A 27411-nucleotide genomic window follows, 5' to 3' on the forward strand; every position below is an offset into this window, starting at 1 on the left:
AGTACAATATAAAAAAGTTTCTAATTAATTCCCATTGGCTGTGCCTTCATTGAATAATAGGATTGCTGGGAAGTATTTTGAAATGTGTGTCCTTCAGGAATTCTTCTCCTGAGTTCAGGGGATCTTATGGGATTTCCCCTAATACTTTCAGTCATATTTACCCACACAAGCAAATATTCAATGTCACTAAGAGCTGTACTACCAGATATACTTGGTTCACATCATTTTGTCAAAAGAGTTGTATTGAAATTTATTGTGATTAAGCAACCTTTGCAAACTGGGCAATTTTTCCATTGTCTTTATTTAGTGTGAAAAATAGATTTATGGTCTTAGTATACAGAAATAAAGAATTCTTTTTGTTCAGGATCAAATTTGTTGTGAATTAGGTCCCATGTTTGCAGCTGTTTTTGAAAGTCCCTAATAAAATACTTATTCTCAAAATGAGGGAGAGGAAGCTGACTTTTATGTTCCTTATATTTATTCCAAAATCAGAAAAATTTTGGAATCAGCAACATTGAAATCTTGATTTTAGGACTGTGACTTGTTTACCAGTTATGTCAACAATTTATTCATAAAAGGAAAAACTCCTGTTCTCATTAGTAATTAAAACATATATTGGTAGCTAGGTAGGATTATGTGTGACTCCACAATTGTGGTTTTAATTAAATAGAGTTGAACTTTGCTTATTTTGTATTATATAGCTACAAATCAATAATCAAAATTCATGCCTTTCTTCTCAAGGGCTACAACAGAAGTATCTCCCAAACAGAAACAATAATACGCTTTGCTTTCCAAGCCTCTATCACAGTTCTGTGCATTGCATGCCCATGTTCACTGGGACTGGCCACTCCAACTGCTGTGATGGTGGGTACAGGAGTAGGTGCTCAAAATGGCATACTAATCAAAGGTGGTGAGCCACTGGAGATGGCTCATAAGGTAAGATACTCCCAGAACTGAGAGTTGTCTCATCTAAACCAGCAATTACACCTCTATTGAAAAACAAAGTCTTAAATTATTTCCACATGGTCCATAAATTGAACCTCTTCTGGCACTACTCCTGAGAGTTGAGATAGGAAAGCTGTCATTTTCGTTCTGCCCTGGGTTGGTCTTTGTTATCTAAGATCTTTAAAACTACTCCAGACCAACTCTCATTTGTTATCATTTCTAAAAGTTTTATTGAAGTATAGTTGATTTACAATGTTGTGGTCATTTCTACTGTACAACAAAGTGATTCAGTTATACATGTACACACATCCATTCTTTTTCAGATTCTTTTCCCATATAGATTATCACAGGATATTGGGTAGAGAAAAAATGGAGTTAAAACTCAGGAAAGTGTGAATGAGAATCATAAGCTTGTTAAATAAAATCATAAAGATGCCATATACAATTATGAAAATATATACAATTGTTATGTATACAATCAATATTAATATAGGCAATTATGAAGGCTGACTTAAATTCTAAGTTCAGTTTGGGATATGTGACAGGAGTGAAGGCAGCTAGAATTTATAAAAATTTAATTTTATTGAAGTATAGTTGGTTTACAATGTTGTGGTAATTTCTGCTATACAGCAAAATGATTCAGCCATACATATACACATATCCATTCCCATATAGATATCAGAGCATTGAGCAGATTTCCCTATGCTATACAGCAGGTTCCTGTTGGCCAACCATTCCATATACCACAGTGTGCATAGCCAATCCCAAACTGCCAGTCCTTCTCTCTGCCCCTCCTCCCCCAAGACCAACTTTCTTTAGAGTAGACTTTGATGTGGAAAACCTGGGGTCCTATCCCAGCTCATATTAGACCATTCTTTAGGGCAAGACACAATAAGTATTTGCTCAGGAAAATTTGCCCAAGCCTATCAGGCTTCTAACCTATTTGTGTGTGACTCCATGTTTGTGCTCTTCAACCTTAGATAGTGCTCTGTAGTTGCATTGCAGTTTCTCTGCCTTTGCTGCCACCAGCTGACAATTTGTAACTGTGACTTCAGGAGTATAATCTTGTCCTAATATCCTTTATCTGTCTCATATTAAAATTTCCATTATAGTCTCAAATAAGGCTATTTGACTTCAACTAAAACCATATTCCTTCTAGTATATTCTTATTATAAGAATATAAACTATATACAGATGCACGTAGTAAACAGAGAACACAGCTTAGGACAGATTTGGAACCTCATGTAGCCAGTAAATACAGGCTACTAATTTTTATAGTAATTTTAAAGTTCAATATAATTTCAAACTTAAATAAAAGTTGCAAGAGTAGCACAGAGACCTCCCATATACTCTTCACTGCAGATATATGAGGCTCCTTTCCTAAGAACCAGGGCGATCTCATATATAACCACTGTACAAAGATGAAAACCAAGAAATTGATAGTGATAGAGTATTATTATCTAATCTATTGGCTATATTCTAGTTTCCTAAGTCCCTAATATCCTTTATAGCTATTTTTTCTCTTGTCCATAATCATGCTTTGTTTTTAGTTGTCAGACCTCTTTTCATCTCAATTCCTCAAGATATTCATTTCTCAAGGTTTGTTTTCTGAGTTTACTGTGAGGTGACTATATTCTCTAATTCTAGACTCTTCCTTTTTCCAGTCTGGGGTGAGTTGCACTCATTGTTTCCATGAGCTGTTTTTTCTCAGACCAAGCTTCTCATTTAGATACAATAAAGTCAAAGCAACCCGGAAGGTCTTACCTAGTGCACACTTCAACTTAATTACTTACCTTTCTCTTCTACCATCTGACTGCTGCCCAGATTTCCCCTATAGGTCTATAATTCATTACTATTGAAAGCCTTTTTCCTTCCCTATAGGGACTAGAGGAACCTCTTAATTACCCATTAACAGCCAACCCTTGGCAATTAGTTTTAGTTAGTTAGCATATATCTACAGTATGTTGAACATTTGCAACAGAGGGCTATTAGGCATAACTAAGGGTATTTCTTCCCTTATTCTCCCTTCCTTTTATTCTCCCAAAGATAGTTTATTCTCTCAAATTCCAATTAAATCAAAGGTCAGTTTATTAAGAAGCAAAGTAGTAATGTATATTAAAGTAAACCTATTTCTCATTTCTGGAAAGCTGATGTTAAGAATTATCAAATCATATAGGTACATTGTATTTTAATTTCTTACAGGTAAAGGTAGTGGTATTTGATAAGACTGGAACCATTACCCATGGAACCCCAGTAGTGAATCAAGTAAAAGTTCTAGTGGAAAGTAACAGAATATCACGCAGTAAGATCCTGGCCATTGTGGGAACTGCTGAAAGTAACAGTGAACACCCTCTAGGAGCAGCCATAACCAAATATTGCAAGCAGGTACAATTTTTCCCTTGTTTATATGATTTACACATATAGTTGGTATGGAGCTAGAGAGGTTTGTGTTTTCTCATTTTTTTGGTATGTTGTCTTAATTTCTTCATACAGAAAAGTGTAAAGATGACAAGAGAAATTAACTGTAATCAACCTGTCAACTAAAAATTTAAATAGAAGTAATACATATTTATGGTAGGAAAATTCAGATAGTTCAGAGTTATGTAATAAAAAAGTAAAGCCTCATTCCCTGCCCCCTTCCGTAATTCCTCTTTCCAAAGTTTGTGTTAACTTGTTCACAATCTTTTTTTATTGGCCACATCTGGGGCATATGGAAATTCTCTAGACAGGGACTGAATCCAAGGTACAGTTGCAGCCTAGCCACAGCTGTGGCAACGCTGAATCCTTTAACCCACTGTTCCAGGCTGGGGATCAAACCCTCTGCTCCACAGCAACCTGAGCCGTTGCAGTGGTATTCTTTTTTTTTTTTTTTTTTTTTTTTTTGGCTTTTTAGGGCTGCACCTGCGGCATTTGAAAGTTCCTAGAGTTGGAGCTACAGTTGCCCACCTACACCACAACCACAGCAATGCAGAATCTGAGCCAAGTCTGCGACCTACACCACCGCTCACAGCAATGCCGGATCCTTAACCCACTGAGTGAGGCTAGGGATCCAACCTGCATCCTCATGGATCCTAGTCACGTTCATTTCCACTGAGCCACGACAGGAACTCCTGCAGTGGGATTCTTTTTTTTTTGGTCTTTTTGCCATTTCTTGGGCCACTCCCATGGCATATGGAGGTTCCCAGGCTAGGAGTTGAATCGGAGCTGTAGCCACCGGCCTACGCCACAGCCACAGCAACGCAGGATCTGAGCTGCGTCTGCAACCTACACCACAGCTCACGGCAACACCGGATCCTTAACCCACTGAGCAAGGCCAGGGATCGAACCCTTAACCTCATGGTTCCTAGTCGGATTCGTTAACCACTGCGCCACGACGGGAACTCCAACAATCTTTTTAAATAACAGCTTTATTGAGATAAAATTCACATACTGTAAAGTTCACTCTTGTAAAAGAATGCAGTTCAATAATTTTTAGTATATTCATAAAATTGTGCATATGTTAACCATTTATTATTTTTTAAACTTTACAGAAAGGTCATACAATGACCAATCTTTGGTACCTTATAAAATTTGTTTAAGTGATTTTTCCATATCAAGATGTAAAGATCAGCCTCATTGTTTTATAATGACTATATTATATTCTATTGTATAATTGGGGTTTTTGACTCTTTCAGTGTACAGTTACAGTGTACAATGTACACTGTCAGCTTTTGCAAGTTTATCTCTATGTTAAATGATTATCAGTGCAATTGCTAGATCAAAGGATACATGCAGCTAAATTGTGATGAGTATCACCAATGACAAATATTACCAATATCCACATGAAAGGGTGTACCAGTTTATACCTTTACCATAAATTTTTTTTTGGCTACACCTGGGGCATGCAAGTTACCAAGCCAGAGATCCAACTTGTACCACTGCTGTAACCAGAGCCACAGCAGTGACAATGCTGGATTCTTGACCTATTGACTCATGAGGGAACTTGCAACTTTCACCAGAATTTGAATGCCTATTTCCCCACATTCTTGCCAATGCTTTATTTTTTCCAATTCGCTAAGTAAAATATATTTATTCATTGATGGTTTACTTTGCATTTTCTTAATTCTGAATAATGTTGAGCACCTTTTTGCATGTGTATTGGCCATTTGATTTTTTTCTATACCCTATATGTTTGTGTACTTGCCTATTTTCTTTTTCTTTTTTTTTTGTCTTTTCTAGGGCCACTCCCGCGGCATTTGGAGGTTCCCAGACTAGGGGTCGAATTGGAGCTATAGCCGCTGGCCTATGCCGGAGCCACAGCAATGCGGGATCCAAGCCGCATCTGTGACCTACACCACAGCTCATGGCAATGCCAAATCCTTAACCCACTGAACAAGGCCAGGGGTGGAACCCACAATCTCATGGTTCCTAGTCGGATTCATTAACCACTGAGCCACAATGGGAACTCCTTGGCCTATTTTTTTCTCAAGATTACCTTTTTCTTATTGATTTGCACAAGTTGTTTGTAAATTATCTCACATAATTTCACAGTTAAAATGTGGCAATTTCTACCATTGGTGTTGCCATTTCTTTATTTCTTCTTTCCTTTTAAATTTTTTTTTTTGTATTTTTATGGCCACACCCGAGACATATGGAAGTTCCCAGGCTAGGGATTGAATCAGAGCTACAGCTGCCAGCCTACACCACAGCCACAGCAGCATGGGATCTGATCCGGGTCTGTGACCTACACCACAGCTCACAGCAATGCCAGATCCTTTAACCCACTGAACGAAGCCAGGGATTGAACCTGTGTCCTCATGGATGCTAGTCAGATTCTTTCCCACTGAGCCACGACGGGAACTCCTGTTCTTTCCTTTTTAACCTTTAGTTATTACTGACCTGGCTTTTTTTACACCCAAATTAAGTAACAGAAAGGATGAAGATATAAAGAGCCAGCAAATAATGATGGCCACCAGAACTCTTTGGCCTACTTAGGACACAGAAACATATTAGAGAGGCCCTCTGGTAACTAAAGGCCCTGTTCTTTGTTACCTTTTTCCCTGTACTGAATAGAAAAATCTGACTTGACAATAGAATTAAATATTTAACTTGTGGTGTTCCCTTGTGATGCAACAGGTTAAGGATCTGGTGTCACTGCAGTGGTTCAGGTCACTACTGTGGCACAGGTTTGATGCCTGGCCCGGGAACTTCCATATGCCATGGGTGCAGCCAAAAAGAATAAATAAATACATGCATACGTATTTAAATTGTAATTCTCTACTGGAAGGGACAGATAATACTGATAGACCTTCCACATTTTATTTCCCTAAATCTAATTTAAAGCTTACAGAGTGGGATTTAAAAAAAAGGATTCTGAGGTTCTCCTGTGACTTTGAACATTATACTCAATGGTCTATTCCTTCATCCTTATGAAAATCCACTGTCAAATAGGCAGTGATAAGTGACAATTCTAAACATTTAGAATTAACTAGGCATATAGCATGTGTCTAAACATTGAGAATTAACCAGCATTAATCTTTTTCTTGCTAATGATGACCTTGGATTATTAGAACAGCAGAGGAAATCCTTCTGTTTCTATTTGTTAGGAACTGGACACTGAAACCTTGGGTACCTGCATAGATTTCCAGGTTGTGCCAGGCTGTGGTATTAGCTGTAAAGTCACCAATATTGAAGGCTTGCTACGTAAGAATAACTGGAAAATAGAGGAAAATAATATTAAAAATTCATCCCTGCTTCAAATAGATGCAAGTAATGAACAGTCATCAACTTCGTCTTCCATGATTATTGATGCTCACCTCTCAAGTAAGCTAATTTTCTTTGTAGTACCAATTATGGGACAGTTATGAACAGATACCTAACTTTATAATCCAAACTGTTATATAAGAAACAAAGAACAGCATCATGGTTTCATTCTCTCAAATCAATTTTACCATAGGACTTATAATTATTTCACTCAAATTACTCAAGAACATTTTCCCACTGTGCTCCTTGATTACAGTAGAGGTTGATGAAGTCTAGCTTTAGTTGATATTCCATCTTAGTTCAGCTATCTTTCTTTTATTTCTCACCACAGCTGCTCCAAACCTTTTGTATCCTATGGCCTTTCCCCTAGTTCCCTAAGCACATTATCTGGCTTATTTTTCACACAGAAATTTAAGGTTCTCTGATGTGTTCTTTCAGGTTTTCTGCCTGGAATGTTTCCCTTTTTCAGGGGAAGAAGTATCCTTCTTCTTGCCTAATGAATCCCCTTATCTTTGTACTAGATCCCACCTTCTCTTGATTCCTCAGGAACTTCATGCTCCGTAATGTCTCCTTGCTTCCTTATTTTCTAACTCTCTGTAGTAGCTCCTTTTCCTAAACATATAAACATTCCTCCATCAAAGTCTCTGTTTTCGCATCTAGATTTTGTCTTATCTTTCTTTTCCTTAATATCCAAGCTTCTAGAAAGAGTAGTCCAGGCTTGCTGAATTCACTTCTTCACTGTACAATCTGACTTCTGTCTCATCCATACTGGTGAAATTATTCTAAGTCCACTGATGAGCTCATTTATTCCCCTAATCAGTGGTCACTTTTCAGCCTTCATTGCTGTATGACCTCACTAAGGCATTTGACAATGTTGACCATTTGTTTCTTCTCTCCTAAAATTTTTTTCTCTCTTGATTCCATGCTTCTGCTTTCTCGAGATTCCCCTTTCACCTACATGGCTGTTCCTTCCTTTCCTTCCTCTTTTTTTTTTCGTCTTTTTAGGGCCACACCCATGGCATATGGAAGTTCCCAGGCTAGGGGTCTAATCAGAGCCACAGCTGCTGGCCTATTGCCACAGCTTCAGCAATGCCAGATCCGAGCTGTATCTGCAACCTACACTGCAACTCACAGTAACGCTGGATCCTTTAACCCACTGAGCAAGGACAGGAATCAAACTGCATCCTCATGGATACTAATTGGGTTCATTACCACTGAGCCACGACAGAAACTCCTGTGACTGTTCCTTCTAATCTTCCTCTGATTCTTCTTTTCTCCTTTTATTTATTTATTTAAAAAAATTTTATAGTGGTAATAAAAATCCCTTTATTTTATAGTCGAAAAGTTACAAAATACTTTTGCATGCTTGTTTTCAGTTGATTTTTCTCTACAATATGACATTTGAGCAGTGTTACCTTTTTTTTTTTTTACTTTATTTTTTATTGTTATTTCCAACACTTTTTTTCCCCCATTGTACAGCATGGGGACCCAGTTACACATACATGTATACATAATTTTTTCTCCCATTGTTGTGCTGCATCATAAGTATCTAGACATAGTTCTCAGTGCTACACAGCAGGATCTCATTGTAAATCCATTCCAAAAGCAATAGTTTGCATCCCTTAACCCCAAGCTCCCAATCCCTCCCACTCCTTCCCCCTCCCCCAGGCAACCACAGGTCTATTCTTTTCTTTTTTATGGAAAGGTTCATTTGTGCCTGCTTTTAAATGTTGGTGTCTTCAGAGTTTTGTTCTTTATATTTTTCTCATTTTGCATACTCTCTCTGTACAATCTCACTCATGCTTATTGCTTATTCTACCACCTGTATGTTTCTACTGCTCCTCTAAAATCCATGTCTGCAGCTAAAGTTGCAGTTTATTGTTGGTCTGTCCATTTGACTAAAAACATGATATACACACCTAAGTGTACCCACCTCCCCAGCCATTTGTGGGGTGATTAATTTATTTTGCTAACATGGAAGTCTGATTATATCATTTTTTTTACTAGTACCTTTTATTGCAGTGGTTTATAACCTATTTTTGAGTCATGGATCTTTGGAGGAATGTGATAAAAGCTATGCCCGCCCCTCAGAAAATTTCTGTGTTTGCGGTTTGTATATATCCTAAAGCCTCTCCACAGAAATTTATTAAGAATCCTGACTTTACAGGCTCTCCATCTCCTACAGGACAAAGTCCATTCTCTCTGGACTTTGTTCAAGATCTTTTTCCCATACTATGTCTCCTGTCTCCTGGAATGATTCATCTTGTCTTTTTCCACTGCAACCCATGTACTTTGTGTTCCATCTCATATGGAATTCCTTAGAGTTTCTCCTTACATCATGTCATTTCACACTTAATAGATAATTTCATTTACTATTTTCTCATCTTTGAAGACTCAGCTCACATCTCTCTTCATTGAAACCTTCACTGACTGACCTATATAGGCAGAGATATTTGCTCTTTTAGTCATAGCGGTCCTTAATGTACTAGGTACATTGCGTGATAATTCTTTATTTACCTGTCTGATTTCTACTTAGCTGATATCTTTATTATTTGTCTTTGAACTCCTAGTATCAAGCATACTGATACATAGTAATTTCATTCACATCACAGCTTTTATTAAGCATTGGTCAAAACACTAAAGAATCAGTAATGGGCAGAATAGATGACTTCCCTGTCTCATGGAATTTATATTCCTGATGAAAGAACGCAAGATAGTGAGAGAATAAATAAGAAAATATAGTCTGTCTGTTGAAACTAGTGCTATGAAGAAAAATGAAGGGCAAGAGATAATAGGGAATGTTGGGAGTAGCAGGTCCTGTTTTATATGGGCTGATCAGGGTAGGTCTCATTGAGAAGGTGATGTTTGAGCAAGAACCTGAGGAGGGGAAGGGAGAAAGCTATGTAAATATCTGTGACAAGAGCCTTCCACACAGGAGGAATGTTAAGTACAAAAGCCTTGAGTCGGAGTGTGCTTGACTAGTTTGAGGAACAGTTAGGAGAATAGTGTATCTAGAAGAGAATAAATGAGAAGGAAAAGGATAAGAGATGAGGTCAGAGAGGTAGAGAGGTACTATAGGACTAAATCATGTAAGGACATTGAAAGGACTTTGGGTTTTACCCTAAAATGGAAAGCCATTGGAGAGGGTTTTTTGGTTTTTTTTTTTTTTTTTTTTTTTTTTTTTTTTTTTTTTTTTTTTAATGGCTGCCACCTGCAGCATATGGAGTTCCCATTGCCAGTGATTGAATCTGAGCTGCATCTGTTCTGGGCCAGGGATTAAACCCACACCTCTGCAGCGACCTGAGCTGCTGCAGTTGGATTCTTAACCCACTGTTCCACAGTGGGAACTCCTTCATTGGAGAGTTTTGAGTATAGGAGTGAAAGAACCTAACATTTAAAAAGTATTACTCCAGCTGCTTTGGTTAAAAAAAATATACTGTTGCAAGGGGGTTAGGGCAAGGGCAGAGGCAGGGAAATGAGTTGATGGGGTCTTGTCATATTGTAGGTGAAAGATAATGGTGGCTTGGACCAATATGGTAATAACAACAGAGTTCATAAGAAGTGGTCGGATTTTCTCACAGATTGGAATTGGGGTATGAGAGAAACAGGAGTTAAGAATTAGGCCAAACTTTGTGGCCTAAGCAGCCTAGAAGGATGGAGGTACCATTTAAACAAGATGGGGAAGATCACAAGAGGGGCAGTATTGAGTAAAACTGATCAGGAGTTCACTTTTTGCCATGTTAGGTTTGATTGCCTGTTAGATATTCAAGTGGAGATGTTGTATAAATGGAAATATCCAGTAGGCAGCTGGCTGCACAGGCCTAAACTTCAAAGGAATCAAACTGGGTTGGAGATACAGACTTGGGAGTCATCCACTTAATGATCTGTACTGTCCAATATTGTAGCTACTGGTTACATGTGACTATTTTGTTTTATTTTATTTTATTTTTTTATTTTTATTTTTTTGCTTTTTAGGGCCGCCCCCGCCGTATATGGAGGTTCCCAGGCTAGGGGTCTAATTGGAGCTACAGCCGCTGGCCGACACCACAGCCACAGCAATGCTGGATCCTAGCCGAGTCTGTGACCTACACCACAGCTCATGGCAACGCCAGATCTTTAACCCACTGAGTGAGGCCAGGGATCGAACCCATAACCTCATGGTTCCTAGTCAAATTCCTTTCCGCTGTGCCAAGACAGGAAGTCCACATGTGACTATTTTAAATTTAAGTTAATTAACTGAGGGTTTGGGATAGAATTCTGTAAAATTTGGTTGTGAAAATTGTTGTACGTCTATAAATGTAATAAAATTCATTAAGTAATTAAAAAAAAGAACAAATAAAAACAATCACTGTTAATAGGTTAAAATTTTTTAATTAATTAAAATTTAATTCATTTTAAAATTCAACCTTTTGATGATACTAGCCACATTTCAGTGCTCAATAGCTTCATGTTGTTAGTGGTGACTGTATTAAACAGAGACGAGGTAGAACATACCCAACATCACAGAAAGTTCTGTTGAATAGCACTGACATGTAGATGGTATTTCAAGCCATAAGACTGGATAAGATCACCAAGGAGTGAGAGTACATGGGGGAAGGGGAAGAGGTTTAAGGATTAAGTCCTGCAGTACTACTAATTAGGAGGTCAGGAATATGAGGAAGGAAGAGCAAAGAAGACTGAGAAGAAGTGGTGAGTGAGGAGGTAACTCATATGAATGTGATGATCAGCCAAGTGAAGAAAGTATTTCAAGGAGGGATCAACTGTGTTAAATGCTGCTAATATAACAAGTAATATGAGGATTAAGAGTTAGCCATTGGATTTATTAAAGTTCACTGGTGTACTCTATGAACAATTCCTTGGAATAACAGAGACAAAAATTTTATTGGAGTGGGTTTTATTGGAGTGGAGTGAGAGAATGGGAGGATATGAATTAGAGGCAGCCAACAGAGACAATACTTTTAAGAAATTTTGCTTAACGGATGCAAACTATTGCTTTTGGAATGGATTAGCAATGAGATTCTGCTGTGTAGCACTGAGAACTATGTCTAGATACTTAAGATGGAGCATGATAATGGGAGAAAAAAGTATGTATACATGTATGTATAACTGGGTTCCCATGCTGTACAGTGGAAAAAAATTGTGTTGGGGAAATAACAAAAAAAATTTTTGCTATAAACAGAACCAGAGAAATGAGTCAGTAGCTAGAGTGGTAAATGAGATCAAGAGAGGGTTGTTTCATTTTCTTTTTTTAAAGATAGGACTATGTATAGCAGAAATATAAAATATGGTTATGCATGAGAGACAGGGGAGAATTGTTGAGAGATGTTCTCAAATAGACAAAAGAGGGGGAATCTAGTGCACAAATGGAGAAGTTGTGTTTAAATAGGACTAGGGGCCATTTATAATACCAGAAGGGAAGCTAGATCAGTTGATACACAGGCCCAGGTAGTTGGGTAGATGTGGCAATGCAAGCTTGTGGAAGTTCTCTTCTGATTGCTTTTCTTTTCTTCCTGAAGTAGGAAGTAGAGTCATCATCTGGTAAGAGAATGAGAGAAGAGAAGGTATACAATAACCTCTAGAAGGAATGGAGAATGAATGGACTAGGGAAATGTAGAATTGCCAGACAGCACTAAGGGTCCACTTAAAGTTAGTGGTCACACATTTAAGATGAGACATCTATGTGATTCTGTGTTCTTATCCAACTACTCATGGTTGTAATGATGCACAAGAAATATTTTGAATTTAATTCAATTGCTGTGGAAAGATGATAGGGAAAGGTCAGATGGAAAGCGTCACCAAGAAAGTAACATTTGAACTGGCTCTAGAAGAATATGATGGAGTTGTATTTGGAGAGGAGAGGTGAGGACATTCCAGGTGGAGGCAGCAACATGTGCAAGGACCCAGAGGCATGGAAGAGCAGAGTATGTTTCTTGAACATTTGGAAATCATTGTTGTAGGCTGATTTCTACCAAAAAAACCCCACAATCAATGTAGTGACTGTGCAAGTTTAGACAGGAAGAATGTCCCTTGCAGCATTGTTATAAATATTAAACAAGCTCACTAAGTGTTATTTCTGTACTTTTTTTCAGATGGTCTTAATGCTCAGCAGTACAAAGTTCTCATTGGTAACCGGGAGTGGATGATTAGAAATGGTCTTGTCATTAATAACGATATAGATGATTCCATGACTGAACATGAGAGAAAAGGTCGGACTGCTGTATTAGTGGTGGTTGATGGTAAGGTTTTCCTTAAGAACACTATGACTCAATGTGATCTCAGTTATTGTTTTATGTGCATTTTTGAGAGCTGTCTGAACTATGAAGGTTATTCAGAGGCAGTCTGAATGCAAAGTAGAAATGTTAGCAATACATAATTGTTAACTAATTTAAAATTCCTTTGCATTTGTCCAGGTTTGTTATTTTCCTCTGTAGCCTATTTTTAAAAAGCTAATCAAGGATTTTTTAAACCTAAAAATAACATAATATTAAGATTATAGCAAAGTAAAATAATGCTCATAATCTCATCATCCTAACACAGTGTCACTTTTAATTGCATATATTCCATTTCTGGATATATATATATATACATACACATCACACACTGATTTACAGTATTAGTACATAAACTATTTTTAAGTGAGTGTGTTTTATTGTGTATAAATTTTTCCTCAATAAATTTGAATAAAAATGTAAAATCTTTGTATACATACTGTTTTATTTTGCCTTATTTTATTTAATAATAAATATTTTCCAGTCTTATTTCAATGTGGCCCAATTTATCAAACTTATATGCTATAATTAACTTAATCATTCTCCTGTTGGAAATTTAACCCATTCCTAGTATTTTATTATTGTAAATAATACCACATCTCTGAGGTTTTAGGTGTTTTCTTTTGTTAACTTATTTCTTTAGGGTAAGTTTCTAGCTGTGAGATTTAATCCTTGCCTAGTATGAAGATAGTATCTTACTATATGGCCCAGAAAGAAGCAGAAAATACCATTTACTTTTGTTTTTACTTCTGTTTTTAAAATAAAATAACTACTTGCAGTAATTTTTTTCTCCAATATAAATTGCCAGTTTAGTTTCCGTTCACTCCTTCATCTTGAAAAAAAATGTTAGTTTTCAGTTTCATTTGCCTTTCAGTTAGCTAAAGTGTTTGGGGCTATTGGCCAATACTTCTCTAAAGAAGGAAAATCAATCTTTCCGTATCCAGTAAAGTCTCTTTTCATTTTCCTATCATTACCTTCATTAGTAACCCCTACCTCATTCTATGAAATTTTCATAACCAAGTATGGAGGGTTTGTGGTATAAGGTCTGTGTGGTCTATTTTGAGTTAAGCCAAGCCCTGAAAAACTTTATTTAACAAAATTAATTTCTTTCTGAAATGTTGTCAGAATATTATTCTGCATTCACCATATTCTAAATTCTGTTCTCTGGTGCTCCTATATTAGATGAACTGTGTGGCTTGATAGCTATTGCTGATACAGTGAAGCCTGAAGCAGAATTGGCTGTTCATATTCTGAAATCTATGGGCTTAGAAGTAGTTCTGATGACTGGAGACAACAGTAAAACAGCTAGATCTATTGCTTCTCAGGTAATGGGTTTATTTAGTTGGGATGGGAGTAGGTGGTAACTTCTAATTCTTTATGTACATTTTCTTTCTTGCCTTCAGGTGCTAAAAGTTCATATTACCTATAGTTTTTTTTTTTTTGTTTTTTGGCCACATCCATTGCATTTGGAAGTTCCTGGGCCAGGGATTGAACCTCGACACAGCAGCAACCCGAGCAGTGAAAACGTCAGATCCTTAACCCACTGAGCCACCAAGGAACTTCTGCCTAGAGTTTTGCCTGTAACTGTTATAGGCAAAAAGCAATTTGCTTTCATGAGATGCTTGAGTGTGACTGTACATAGTTTGAAATGTTACCCATAGTCTTCACCAGTGCTGCCAGCCTAAACCAGGCTCTGATATTTTCATGCCTAAAATACAGCAGTAGCTCCATGGACATCCCTCTCTAGTCCATCCTGGATACCACTGATGGAGCCATCTTCTTAAGGTACCACTTTGACATAGCATTTTTCTACAACTGACCTCTACATTTGCCTTATCTCTAAAACTTCTCCCATTAGTCTTTTCTACTTTGGAATGCCTTATCCCCTCTTCTATTAAATAACACAAGTAATATATAAATACAGTCTTGTATAAAAAATACAGAAGGCTGTAAAGTAAAAAGCCTAAGTCACTCTTTACCCATGCTCCCTGTGCAGCCCTACCCCCTACAATTTTTCATATGCATATATGTTCATATACAGATGTACAGTTCTGGTATTTTCCTCCTTCCTTCCCTCCCTTCCTTCTTTCTGTCTTTCCTTTTTTTGCTTTTTAGGGCCACATCCACAGCACCCACAGCATATGGAAATTCCTGGGCTTGGGGTTGAATCAGCATTGTAGCTACCTGCCTACGCCACAGCAGCAGCAACATGGGATCCAAGTTGCATCTGTGACCTACACTGCAGCTTGCAGCAACACCGGATCCTCAATCCACTGAGCGAGGCCAGCGATCAAACCTGCATCCTCATGGATACTAGTTGGATTCACTACAGTGGGAACTCCCCAATTCTGGTATTTTCAAGATAAATTGGATCATTTTTTTTTCTTTTTAGAGCTACATCCATGGCATATGGAAGTTCCCAGGCTAGGGGTCAAATCAGAGTTTGAGCTGCAGGCCTACACCACAGCCATAGCAACGCAGGACCTGAGCCACTTCTGCAACATAAACAGCAGCTCACAGCAATGCTGGATCCTTAACCCACTGAGCGAGGCTAGGGATTGAACCCACATCCTCATGGATACTAGTTGGGTTCATTACTGATGAGCCCCGAGAATGCCTTAAATTTTTTTCTTTTTCTTTTTCTTTTTCTTTTCTTTCTTTTTTTTGGCTGCTCCTGTGGCATGTGGAAGTTCCCAGGCCAAGGACTGAACCCAAGCCACAGTTACTACCTGCATCACTGCTGCAGCGACACTGGATCCTTAAACTGCTGTGCTGCAAGGGAACTTCCAGTTTTCTTTTTTTTTTTTTGCCTTTTAGGGCCACAGGTGTGGCATATGGAAGTTCCCAGGCTAGGGGTCAAGTTAGAGCTACAGCTGCTGGCCTACACCACAGTCACAGCAACTCGAGATCTGAGCCACATCTGCAACCTACTCCACACCTCACTGCAATGATGGATCCTCAACCCACTGAGAGAGGCCAGGGATCGAACCCACATCCTCATGTATACTAGTCGGATTGGTCACCACTGAGCCAGGAAGGGAACTCACGCAATTTGCTTTTTTTTTTAGATAACAATATATATGTTTTGGAACTTTTGTCCAAGTTTGAACATATAAAGTTATTTCATTCTTTCTACATTGTTACATTGAATTCCATGGTATGGATATATCATAATTTACTTAATTACTACTCTAATAATGGGCATTTATATGGTTTTGAAAATTTCATTGTTATAAATAAAGCAGTAATAGACATCCTTGGGCATACATCTTTTTATGCATTTGCAAGTATGGCAACAATATAGCTAGAAGTAGAACTACTGAACCAATTGATGTGTGCAGTTTGATAGCTACTGCCAAATGCCCTCCAAAATGACAGTACCAATTTACACACCCACCAGCAGTGTATAAGGGAGCTAATTTCCCCATATCCTTTACTATCACTGAATGTTAGTATTTTAAAATTTGGGCATCTGGGTGGGTAGAAAATGATATGCTCATTATTGCTGAGTTATATTTCAGGTACTCAGTAGTATTTCTTGAAATGAGTGGAATTTATTTTCCCTAAAACAGGTTGGCATTACTAAGGTGTTTGCTGAAGTTCTACCTTCCCACAAAGTTGCTAAGGTGAAGCAACTTCAAGAGGAGGGGAAACGGGTAGCAATGGTAGGAGATGGAATCAATGACTCCCCAGCTCTGGCAATGGCTAATGTTGGAATTGCCATTGGCACAGGCACTGATGTAGCCATTGAAGCAGCTGATGTGGTTTTGATAAGGGTAAGTCCTGTAGCCTGACCTTTGAGGAGTGTGAGAATGCTCTTATGGTCAGGCATAGTATCATATATTGAACACAGCTATTCTGTCCTTCTAATTCCCATGCTCCCAGTCATTGAGACAAGGAGAATTCAAGATGGTAATAATATGAAAAGTCTTACTTATTGCTTCCAAACTTTTTCAATTCAGCAAAGCAAGCTTCTAAAGTGAAGAATAAGACTCAGGAATATACTTTTAAGATTATCATCAACAAATACTTGCTGAGGTTATTTTAGTGGGATTTAGTTCCTGTACCAGCATACAACCCTAGAAGTGTTTTCAGAACCCTGAGAAAAATTTCCTGAAAAACATCTTGCAAGATTGAGTCCAATTTTTAGCAATATCTGAAATTTGTAGTTAATTCACATATTACCCTAAAGTACACATTGTCTTCAGTATATATGGTATCAAATACAAGTTACTAGTTATGTTAGAGTCCCTCACTAATACCACAAATATTTCTATTCTCAGAATGATCTTCTGGACGTAGTGGCAAGTATTGACTTATCAAGGAAGACAGTCAAGAGGATTCGGATAAATTTTGTCTTTGCTCTAATTTATAATCTGATTGGAATTCCCATAGCTGCTGGTATGTAATAGTTGACTTGTATTGCTTTTTTTTCTGAGGTCATAAGAGTCCTATCATATTGGAAGTTTTTGTCTTATTAGTTTTGTCAGTTTTTTATGTAGCCCTGGTATGGTGAGATATAATATTAAAATCAATAATTTTAATTTTCAGCATGTTCATTATGGCCTGGAACATATAAGCAGTCTGCAGGTTTATTTTATTTTACCTTATTTTTCCTCCAACTATGTATTTTCAAAAATTTCAAACCTACATAAACAAGAAAAAATGATACAATAGAAACCTGTATACCCTTCACCTAAATTCACCAGTTAATAGTATTTTGCAACATTGCTTCTTCTCTTTCTCTATATACTCATACACACATATGTACTATATACCTTTTCACTTATTTTTTGCTGAAGAGAATAAATTTACCTTTAATACCACCACCCAAGCACAACTACTTTTGATATTTTAGTACATTTCTTTCTGGTCTTTTTTTTACTCTGTATCCCTTTTGGTTTTGTGCCGGGGCCAGCTCAGCAGGATGGGGCTGAAGAACGGGTGCTGTGGAACTTAAGGAAAAATAGTTAACATAAAACAAGACACAGAGACATTTATCTTAAGTAAAGGTGGGAGCCGGGGGACTCAAGGTCTCAGGGACCAAGAGCACCGGGGAACTCCAGATCTCAGGGACCAAGAGCACTGCCTCAAGAAACCACACTGCTTTTATTGTGAGATTAAGTGAGGAGTGGCTATGGGTGGATGATACAGGGTTTGTTTAGAAAGCCACTTAGGTGGTAAAGGGTTAAGCTCTTACTCTGACCTCTAGGCACATAACAGTTCTTAAGCTTAAGTCACTTATGCCTTTAGGTCTTTGCTCTTAAACTTAAGTCATTTACCAGCACTGTGACTTGTTTTTCCAAAGAAGGAAGATGGGATAAAATAAGACAAGAAGATGGGATAAAGTAAAGAAGGACAAGATGGAGTTTTCAAGGAAACATGTCTTGCAACAGTTTTGTTACATTTGTAATTATAGCATAGAGAATTTTCTTAGCCTTCTAATAGCCAGCAGTTTTTTTTTTTTTAAGTTTGGAACCAGATGAGAGAGAGAGAGAGAGATTGAACAAAGGAATTTAACCAAGAAAAAGCAGGTTAGAATTGTTTGATAAGCATCTGATCATCCCTGTTACTTAGGGTCTTGGAAGGCATTAGTAATTACATAAGAAAAAGTTACCACTTTCTTCTTGTTCTCTCTGGTTTGAAAACCAAAGGAGGACATGAAATGACATGAGAACAATTACAAAGCTGTTTATCAAGAGGATCTGTGTGTCTCCAACAGGGACACACAGATGCTGAGAGGACAAAGAGTAAAAGAATAGTCAGAGCCCGGAGAAATTGATTCATGGAGCAAGTTATTTTTTAAAATTATACAAGTAATATATGATCACTGTAGAAAAAGTAGAAAAATACAGGTAAGCACATAAAAAATTAAAATTACAGTAAGTCTGTCTCATCCTCATCGTATGAACAAATTTTTAAATGTCTGTCCAAGCCAAGGGTGGATGAGTTTGTAGAACATGAACTCTCATACACTATTGGGGGGATTATGATCTGGTATAGCCACTTTGGAGGACAACTGAGGCCTATCTACCTGAAGTTGAAGGTCTACATGTGTTATAACCTAGCTGTTTCACCTCTAGGTATGTACCTTGGAGAGGTTCTCAAACACGTTCATAGGGAGACATGTACAAGAATGTTCATAGCAACACTCCATTAAGTGAAAAATTGACAACAGCATAAATCTCTACCTACAGGAGGATAAATTGCTAAATAAATCTCAAACAAGGAAATGATTTGTATGTATATATTAGGAACACATTGGTAATCCATCTAGTACTGTCTGTCTGCTCTAACTAATCCAGACTTGTTTCCTAGGAGTTTTTTTGCCCATTGGTTTGGTTTTGCAGCCCTGGATGGGATCTGCTGCAATGGCTGCTTCATCTGTTTCAGTAGTACTTTCTTCTCTCTTCCTTAAACTGTAAGTATGAAGGCTTGCTTACACTTCTCTTTTGTATTCCTTTTATCCATATTCTTGCCAGGTTTTTTTGTATTGATCAATACACATAAACTGTTTTTAATAATAAGTGTCAAGCTATGTAATTATCGTCTTTTGTAGTCTGTACCTAGCAACCATAAGCACTGAATGGGGTAAAAACTAGTACACTGGCTCTGAGAAGTAGGATTTCTGATCATATGACCTTGTGCAACTCCTTTTAAGCTGCTTTTCTAGCAGAGACCACTTTTATGCATTTCATACCAGGCAAAATCTCTTCATTTTTGAATGTAATGAGTGCCTAGTTCACATTTGGTTATTTCAAACTAGTATACTTTTGCATCTTTCCAGTTACAGGAAACCAACTTATGAGAATTATGAACTGCATGCCCGAAGCCAGATGGGACAGAAAACTCCTTCAGAAATAAGTGTTCATGTTGGAATAGATGATACCTCAAGAAATTCTCCTAAACTGGGTTTGCTGGACCGGATTGTTAATTACAGCAGAGCCTCCATAAACTCACTACTGTCTGATAAACGATCCATAAACAGTGTTGGTACCAGTGAGCCTGATAAGCACTCACTCCTGGTGGGAGACTGCAGGGAAGATGATGATAGTGCATTGTAACAAGCCACAGAGAGTGCTGCTAGGTGATGATGTTCTGCACTGACACAGCATTCATGGTTACATTAGCTTTTTAATAGATTGCAGGATTTTATGTTGGTCTCATGCTCTTATGTTAGGGAATCTATTTGAGTTGCATTTGTCTAATGGCAAAAATATCTTTTTCAGGATATCACCTTGGAACCTAGCTTCACTGAAAATTATTTTCCAGAGTCTTTTGTTTTCACTAGCAACAGATAACGTAGACCAATACGGTTTACAAGTCCTACAATGGAAGATTGCCAAATTGCTGCTGAAGTGATAGATAATTTTTTATTTGACCAAAAAAATTTCAAAGAAAGGATAACTAAAAATCTGAAGATTTGGGTACATAATCTTGAGGAGATTTTTTGAGCTCTCCTCCCTGCCAGATTGGAGAGCAGTGGCTTTCAAAGCACTGTATAAAGCATCTAGAAGGAAAGATGGAAAAATAGTAGAAACTGTTTAAAAATAGATGTGCCTTGTTTATTACAGGCTTTCTCCCTCCCCCCCCGCCCCTTATTCTCCCTGCATCTTTGTCTTTGCAGTTGCTTTATTAGATGTCCCAGTGAGTTTTGTTATCTTCTTTCGAGTGAGCTAAGGGTAGGTGGATTCTTATTGACAAAGATAACTGACAACTTTTCCAGTATCTTGTTTGTTTCTTTATCCTATAGGTCAAAAAACCTTAAAGGCCCATAGAGTTCCCTGCTTCCCATCTTTCCATTATTGTAAAAAATACATCAGATTCTTCAATGACTACTTAGCTCTGTGTAAGCTTTTAGTTCACTCCTGCTGAGTTCAGCTCTGTATTGTTCTTAGTTTTGTCCAACAGCCTCAGTCCAGAAACTTAAGATTTTGAGCCTCTTTTACAACTGATTTTTTTCACAGATTGACACTACCATCTTTAGCATATACAGGTTATATAAAATTACCTGGATTCACTAAATTTGTCCTTTTTCAAGGAGAGAATGCAAGACATTAACTAATATTTATAATTTAATAGATTTTCTTTTAGTGTTCTAGATAATCTTAAAATTACTTTAAAATAATGCTGTTGCACAAAGCTGCTTTTACCAAAAATTACAATAAATTGTAATATAGCAGTTCCCTGATGGCTCAGCAGGTTAAGGATCTGGCATTGTCACTGCTGTGGCTTGGGTAGCTGCCATGGAGCAGGTTTGATCCCTGGCCCAGGAACTTCTACATGCCATAGACATGTCCAAAAAAATATATAATACAGAAATGAGAATTTCTGCATGTTGCCATACTTTTTAGCCAATTTTGTGCTTTTCTCTAGTTTAAAACATTTGCACTTACTATTTAGTATGGTTGTCAAATTCATAGGCTTGTTCTCATTGCCATCTAAATTTAAAAGTTCTGCTGTGAGTTTTTGGGAGTTAATACATTGGTCAGAGATCTGGTATTTGAATCACTATTTAAATTTCCTTGTTAACTGCAAGATGGATTTCAGAAGTAGATTATGGAAATGAAGAAAACTCATAAATAAATGTCTAGTAATTGTTCCTGTTGCCATATGTAAAGCTGCTAGCACAATGCCTAGCACATAGGATTTGTACTCAGTAAATGTTAGTTCTTATTTCCCCATGAGGTCAGTAATAAATACTAAAAATTGTTTTTTACAGAGCAGAGTCTGAAATCAGGTGGTAGTGGGAGATGGGTTCCTCTCCTACTTCCTTTTTCTCTTTTGCTTTTTTTCTTTTTGTGTCTTTTTAGGGCTGTATGTACAGCATATAAAAGTTTTCAGGCTAGCAATGATGGATCCTTAACCCACTGAGTGAAGCTAGGGCTCGAACCCAGGTCCTAATGGATACAAGTCGGGTTTGTTACCACTGATCCACGATGGGAACTCTTCTCTTTTCCTTTCACACACACTAAAAAAACGTTTACAACATAATTCCATGCTGACTTTTCAGATTTGGAAAAGATCTCGTTTTTATCTCAACTGTCTAAAAGAGAGAACTGAAACTTGCTGAAGGTGCTATTAATCTAGAAAAGCAAACCTATTTTAAGGAAATATGAATGACTTTGTATATCTAGGCTGGTTTTTAGACCAGTGCTTTCAATTTGAATTTTAATATTTGTTTTTTATTTTAATTCCAGTTGCCCATCATACACCACAGCTTATTTCTTCAAGAAGAAATAGCTAATATGACAAATGTATAATAGAAACTTTGGAAAAAGAAGCACCTTTTTCTCTCCCTCCCTTCCTATCTCTCCCCCTCCCCCTCACTCTCACTCTTCCTGTCTCTCTGAAGCATTTGAACACAGCCAGTTACTCCTTTTATTACTATGTGTGTGTTAAGTTGCCCCACATGCCAAGGGACCTACATGTCACAGGGCAATGAAAAGAGCAGCCTGTAAAATCTGGGAAAAGCCAAGGATATAATTTCAGCCCTTACTACCAGAACAGAAAAGATGCTGTTTAGAAAGAGTTCTGCTTAAAATATGTGCAGCCATCTTTGATTTCTCTACCACAAGTCTCTTGTAATTCTGAACTCCCATTAGCTTCATAGAGCAGTTGTATTCACGAGAGAGAGGTGACATATGGAGGAGCTCAAGAACTGCTTCCAGTTAGTACCTACCTTTAAGTAGTTACTAGTGAGAACAAATTTTCTAAATGTGTATGTATGTGTCTATATTTATTCATATCATAAATATATGCACATATTACCATATAGAAGGAAAATGGATTTATATTTGAATTTGATAATAGAATATTTGAAGTTCTTTATTTGTTGTTCTTTTGTCACTCAGCAACCATACCCTCAGTCTGAAGAGAACAAGGATGTTTTGCTATCCAGTGCTGGTTCAGACTCAGCTAAAGGGTACCTTTTATCTTAAATATCCAAAGATGCCTTTTAAATTTCAAAGATTAAAATACAGCTCTTTAGCGTTGTTGTCTGAAGAAGTATGGTTGTCAGTTGTGAACATAGAAATGTTATTTTTCCTAGTTTAGTATCAACATTTTAGAGTGTTAGATTTGATGCCTTGTGAACAAATAATTTTATATTGTGCTTTAACTGCGAAAGTATTATTTTATTGGATGTATTCCTTGTTCAGAATGCTTAAAATAGCATTGTAAACAAGATGTTTCCAAAAATTTAAGTGTGCGTATCTTTTATGTACACAGCTTAAAAATCAAGAATGTATGTTCTTAGAAATTTTTTTTCCATTACTTGTGAATTTTGCTTTAAAATTATTTTTCTTACTATTTATTTTACTCTATTTTGTTATTTTCTTTGGGTGAGGCATCTGGTTACTGGTTATTTTAATAAGAATAAAAACATTCCTGGAATCACTCCTTTTAGATTTTTTGTTTCTTTTCTATATTTAGAAAATATTATTTTACAAAATATAAAAATATAGATTCATGCAAAATTATTAGCTATTTTTACACTAACTTCCTGTAGTCCTTCTGAGTGTTTTATCCAGTGTGGGTAACCAGATAAAGCACAAAAGCATGAAATCTTCAATTAAAAGAGCTTCTGTAATGGCATTAATAATAAATGCCTTTTGTAGCCAAAACCAGGCGTCTCAACCTTATGCTTTTAGTTAAATGTTTAACCATTGTTAAACATTGTTTGATACCCAAAACAGCAGTGGACAATGTTGTGCAATAATCACCTATTGTAGTCAAGATATTCACTAGTTTGTTTTTCCATAAGCATGTAATTGATCATATTTCTGCCAAGGATGTGCCTTCAACTTTATAATTATAGTATTGTTTTTAAAAAAAAGGGTTTGTTTTTTTTGTCAGTGTCTTTTGTTAAATTACCCAACTCCTCTACCAGCAGTTCCAAACTACCCTGTGTTTTTAGGTTTTTTTTTTTTTTTTAATTAATGATGGAGCAGGATTGGAGACAGCACCACACATTCACTAAGTGTAGGAGGGAAGAAATCAATTTTCCTTCAGACTTCACAACACTTGCTGTACCTCTTAGTGAGGATGAGAAACAAAGAAAGGAATGTAATTGTCCTCCTTTCCTTTATAGTCTATAATACATTGTTTATAAATTGTCTACCCTAAATGAGCTAAATGAAGACTAGATCTTTTTTTACATTTAGGGAGCCCTATATATATGGTGTGTATTAGGATCCCACGCAAAATAAATTCCCATACCAAATACTTCTTCAAATTAAGGAAAGAGTGTTAAACTAATTTATAAGGAAAAACTAACTTTTATTTCCCTCCCCAGTTTTTGGGATTATTCAGGGTGATGAGATAGGATTAGAAATGGAAACATAAGAGTAAAATCACTGAGGTAGCCACTTAGCTGGCCAGCCTCCCTTTTCCATTTGCGCCTTGACTAACGTCAGGAGAAGGATGAGCAGTGATAGCAACATCTCAGGTGAGGTTTCAAAACCTTCAAGACAAAACCAAAACAAAACAAGATACCTGAAAACCTTCCTGTTGGAGAATGCTTGCCGGGTTAAGGCTTTAAAGGCCCTGCTAAGTTTCAAAAACGGATGAGAGAGCTGCCTCTTTAACAAATTTGGCTAGGACCAGCCAGCCCTACTTGTTTAAAAGCTTCCTTTTCATAAATGTGACCACTAGTTGTGGAAATGAATTATGAGTAAGGCATGAAAGGCAAGGCGCTTGAGGACAAGGTTTAAATCAAATTGCTAGCATAAATAGGATCGTGTACAGTTTAAGAAATCTGAAAATATCCGTACAGGCAGTTTTCCCTCTGGAAAGATGAGAAATAGGCTGAGTCATCTTTGGCATATTGTACCTATTGGCCTCAAATGACCCCCAGCTTTTCATTGTCAGCACCCTTCCCCCAGCCCCCAGTCCTGTCTGTAAACTGAAGTGCTGCCATTACTTCAATATTATTTGCTTCACCCTCACCCAGTCAAAATTTCAATCTCTTTCCAGTTATTATCACCAGTAAGAAAAAAATTGAGATTAATTTAGTCCATCCTAAAGTGCCAGTGACCTTAGATCTTGCAAAGAATATTTTTAAATCCAAATAACTTTATTGAAATGAAAAACAGGCCACATGGGAGTTCCCATGTGGCGTAGCGGAAGTGAATCCAACTAGGAACCATGAGGTTGCAGGTTTGATCCCTGGCCTCGCTCAGTGGGTTAAGGATCCAGTGTTGCCGTGAGCTGTGGTATAGGTGCAGATGCAGCTCGGATCCCATGTTGCTGTGGCTGTGGTATAGGCCAGCAGCTGTAGCTCCGATTCGACCCCTAGCCAAGGAACCTCCATATGCCATGAGTGTGGCCCTAAAAAGCAAAAAAAAAAAAAAAAAAAAAAAAAACAGGCCATGTGGAATAAGTTATTTTGGGGCAAGTACAACCCAGGATCAGCTCTCCTAAGCTCTTCTGCTTCCTTGCAGTTTTTTACCTTTCACTTTTGCATCCACCATTTCTTTAAAAGCACCACATCTCCATAGTGATGGAAAGAGCATTGATTTTGGAGCCCACCAGACCTATTTGCAAAATCCCAGCTCTGCCATGTATTAGCTAGGTAACTTTCTTAGTTCCCCATTGCTGCTGTAACAGATTACAACAAACTGCATCTTAGAATGAATTTATTATCTTACAGTGCTGGAGATCAGAAGTTTGAAATGTGTCTCAGGGCTGAAATTGGGATTGTCAGCAGGGCTGTATTCCTTCTGTAGGCTCTAGGGGGAATCTAGTTCCTTGCCAATTTCAGCTTCTAGATGCTGCCTACATTCCTTGGCTTATGGCCTCTTTTTCATATCACTCCAACCTCTGTTTCTATCATCACATTTTCTACTTTTACCTGTGACTCTTCTGCCTTCCTCTTATAATGACCCATATGATTACATTGAGTCCACTCAGATAATTCCGAGTAACTTCACCATTTCAAGATCCTTAACTTAATCATACCTGCAAAGTCCTGTTTGCCATGTAAAGTAACATATTCACTGGTTCTGGGAATTAGGACATGAGCATCATTGAGGGGCCACTACAGTGTCCATGGGCAAGTTGCTTAACCCGATCAAAGCTTAGTTTCTCCAAGTACAAAATGAGGATAATACCTTGAAGAATTGTGAGACAGTGGTAATGGAGGTAATATTTCTAAAACAAAAACAGAGTGATGCATGGTTGCTATTGTTATTTCTTTGGGCTAAGCATAGGGATAGAAGGACAGACTCACCACAGCCACTTGGGTATGTAGGTCAGCTATTGGTCTGGAGCTGCCTGAGTTGTTTTAATTTTCTATTTTGACGAGAGCTGCTTTTGCCTATAGGAATGCTCTATATGGTATGATTTAAGGAACACCAAAATAGCAGCCTGTTTGCCCTCAAATAATCCTTATACCAATCACAGTCCTTTGTGTCCTTAAATTTAGCAATGTTAGCCTTACCACTTCCTCTGTAATTGTTACTTTTCACGTTTGTGCCAGTTCAGCTAAAATGACACTCCCATATTGAGGCATAGTCCTTACATTTAGGACCATGGCAAAGTTAGGCAAAGTTCTTGTTTCAAAGAGTCACAGTGAACTAGCTGCCTGAGTTCAAAATTAATTACTCTGTTCTTTATTAGGTTGAGCCACTGGCAGTAATAGTTTACTGGCTGAGTATATTTTGGCTATATTGTCTGAGACCAGGCTTCAGTAATACCTTAAAACTAGGCTTTACTCAAAGTGTGGTCCCCAGAAAACAAGCATCAGCATCACCTAGGAGCTTATGAGAAATGGCAACTATCTGGACCATCCCAGACCTGCTGAATCAGAATCTGCATTTTAACAGGATCCACAGGTGATTTGTATGTACATTAAAATATGAAAAGCACTGCCTTAAAAATGTTTATTTTCAATCTTCTTTGGAATGAGTTGGAAATGAGTATGAATCTATCAAGGACTCACACTTAATAGCTACTCACCTTTTTTCCTCTTTCTCCAATAAACTCTTCCTCCAATAAACTTAAATTTAAATTTTGCCCAGACACCTGTTTAAATAAAAGTTTCTTTACTCATTCATTCATCCATGCATTCATACATTCAACAAATATTTATTGACTGTTGCTGTGGATGAGGCACTGTTGTAAATGCTGATGGTGACAATGATGAATAAAACATAAAGACCAGAAACCACAAGCAAAAACTTCCCCCAGGGAACTTAGATTCTGATGTGAGAAAACAGATGGCAAACAAAATATTTAACATATTTGGTCATAATGATCACTATGAAAAAAACAGAGAAGGGGAGATAAGTGGGTATTGGGGAGGGGACCTGCAATTTAAAATAAAGTTGTCACCTAAAGAATGGGAGAAAATCTTTGCAAACAAAACAACAAAGAATTAATCTCCCCAAATTAAAAACATCTCATACAACTGTATACCAAAAAAACCTAGACAACCCAATTGAAAAATGGGCAG

At 37.4% G+C, this 27411-nt stretch overlaps 1 protein-coding gene across 3 annotated transcripts in view; it reads left to right on the forward strand.

The window, feature by feature from the left end:
* The window catches only part of ATP7A (ATPase copper transporting alpha), a 137515-nt gene extending 113722 nt beyond the window's left edge, over window positions 1-23793 (forward strand). For 2 of the 3 annotated variants that reach the window (XM_003135200.4, XM_013990937.2), the window contains 9 exons: window positions 742-936; window positions 3148-3330; window positions 6531-6747; window positions 12777-12923; window positions 14139-14281; window positions 16529-16732; window positions 17240-17357; window positions 19275-19377; window positions 19744-23793. In XM_003135200.4, coding sequence (XP_003135248.1) covers window positions 742-936; window positions 3148-3330; window positions 6531-6747; window positions 12777-12923; window positions 14139-14281; window positions 16529-16732; window positions 17240-17357; window positions 19275-19377; window positions 19744-20020 — 1587 coding nt within the window. In that variant the 3' untranslated portion in view covers window positions 20021-23793. Of the gene's footprint in view, window positions 1-741; window positions 937-3147; window positions 3331-6530; window positions 6748-12776; window positions 12924-14138; window positions 14282-16528; window positions 16733-17239; window positions 17358-18678; window positions 18807-19274; window positions 19378-19743 lie in introns of those variants that run through there. The other variant, XM_013990938.2, reaches the window with a different exon arrangement.

Source organism: Sus scrofa, chromosome X (genome assembly GCF_000003025.6).
Source record: "Sus scrofa isolate TJ Tabasco breed Duroc chromosome X, Sscrofa11.1, whole genome shotgun sequence".
NCBI lineage: Eukaryota > Metazoa > Chordata > Mammalia > Artiodactyla > Suidae > Sus > Sus scrofa.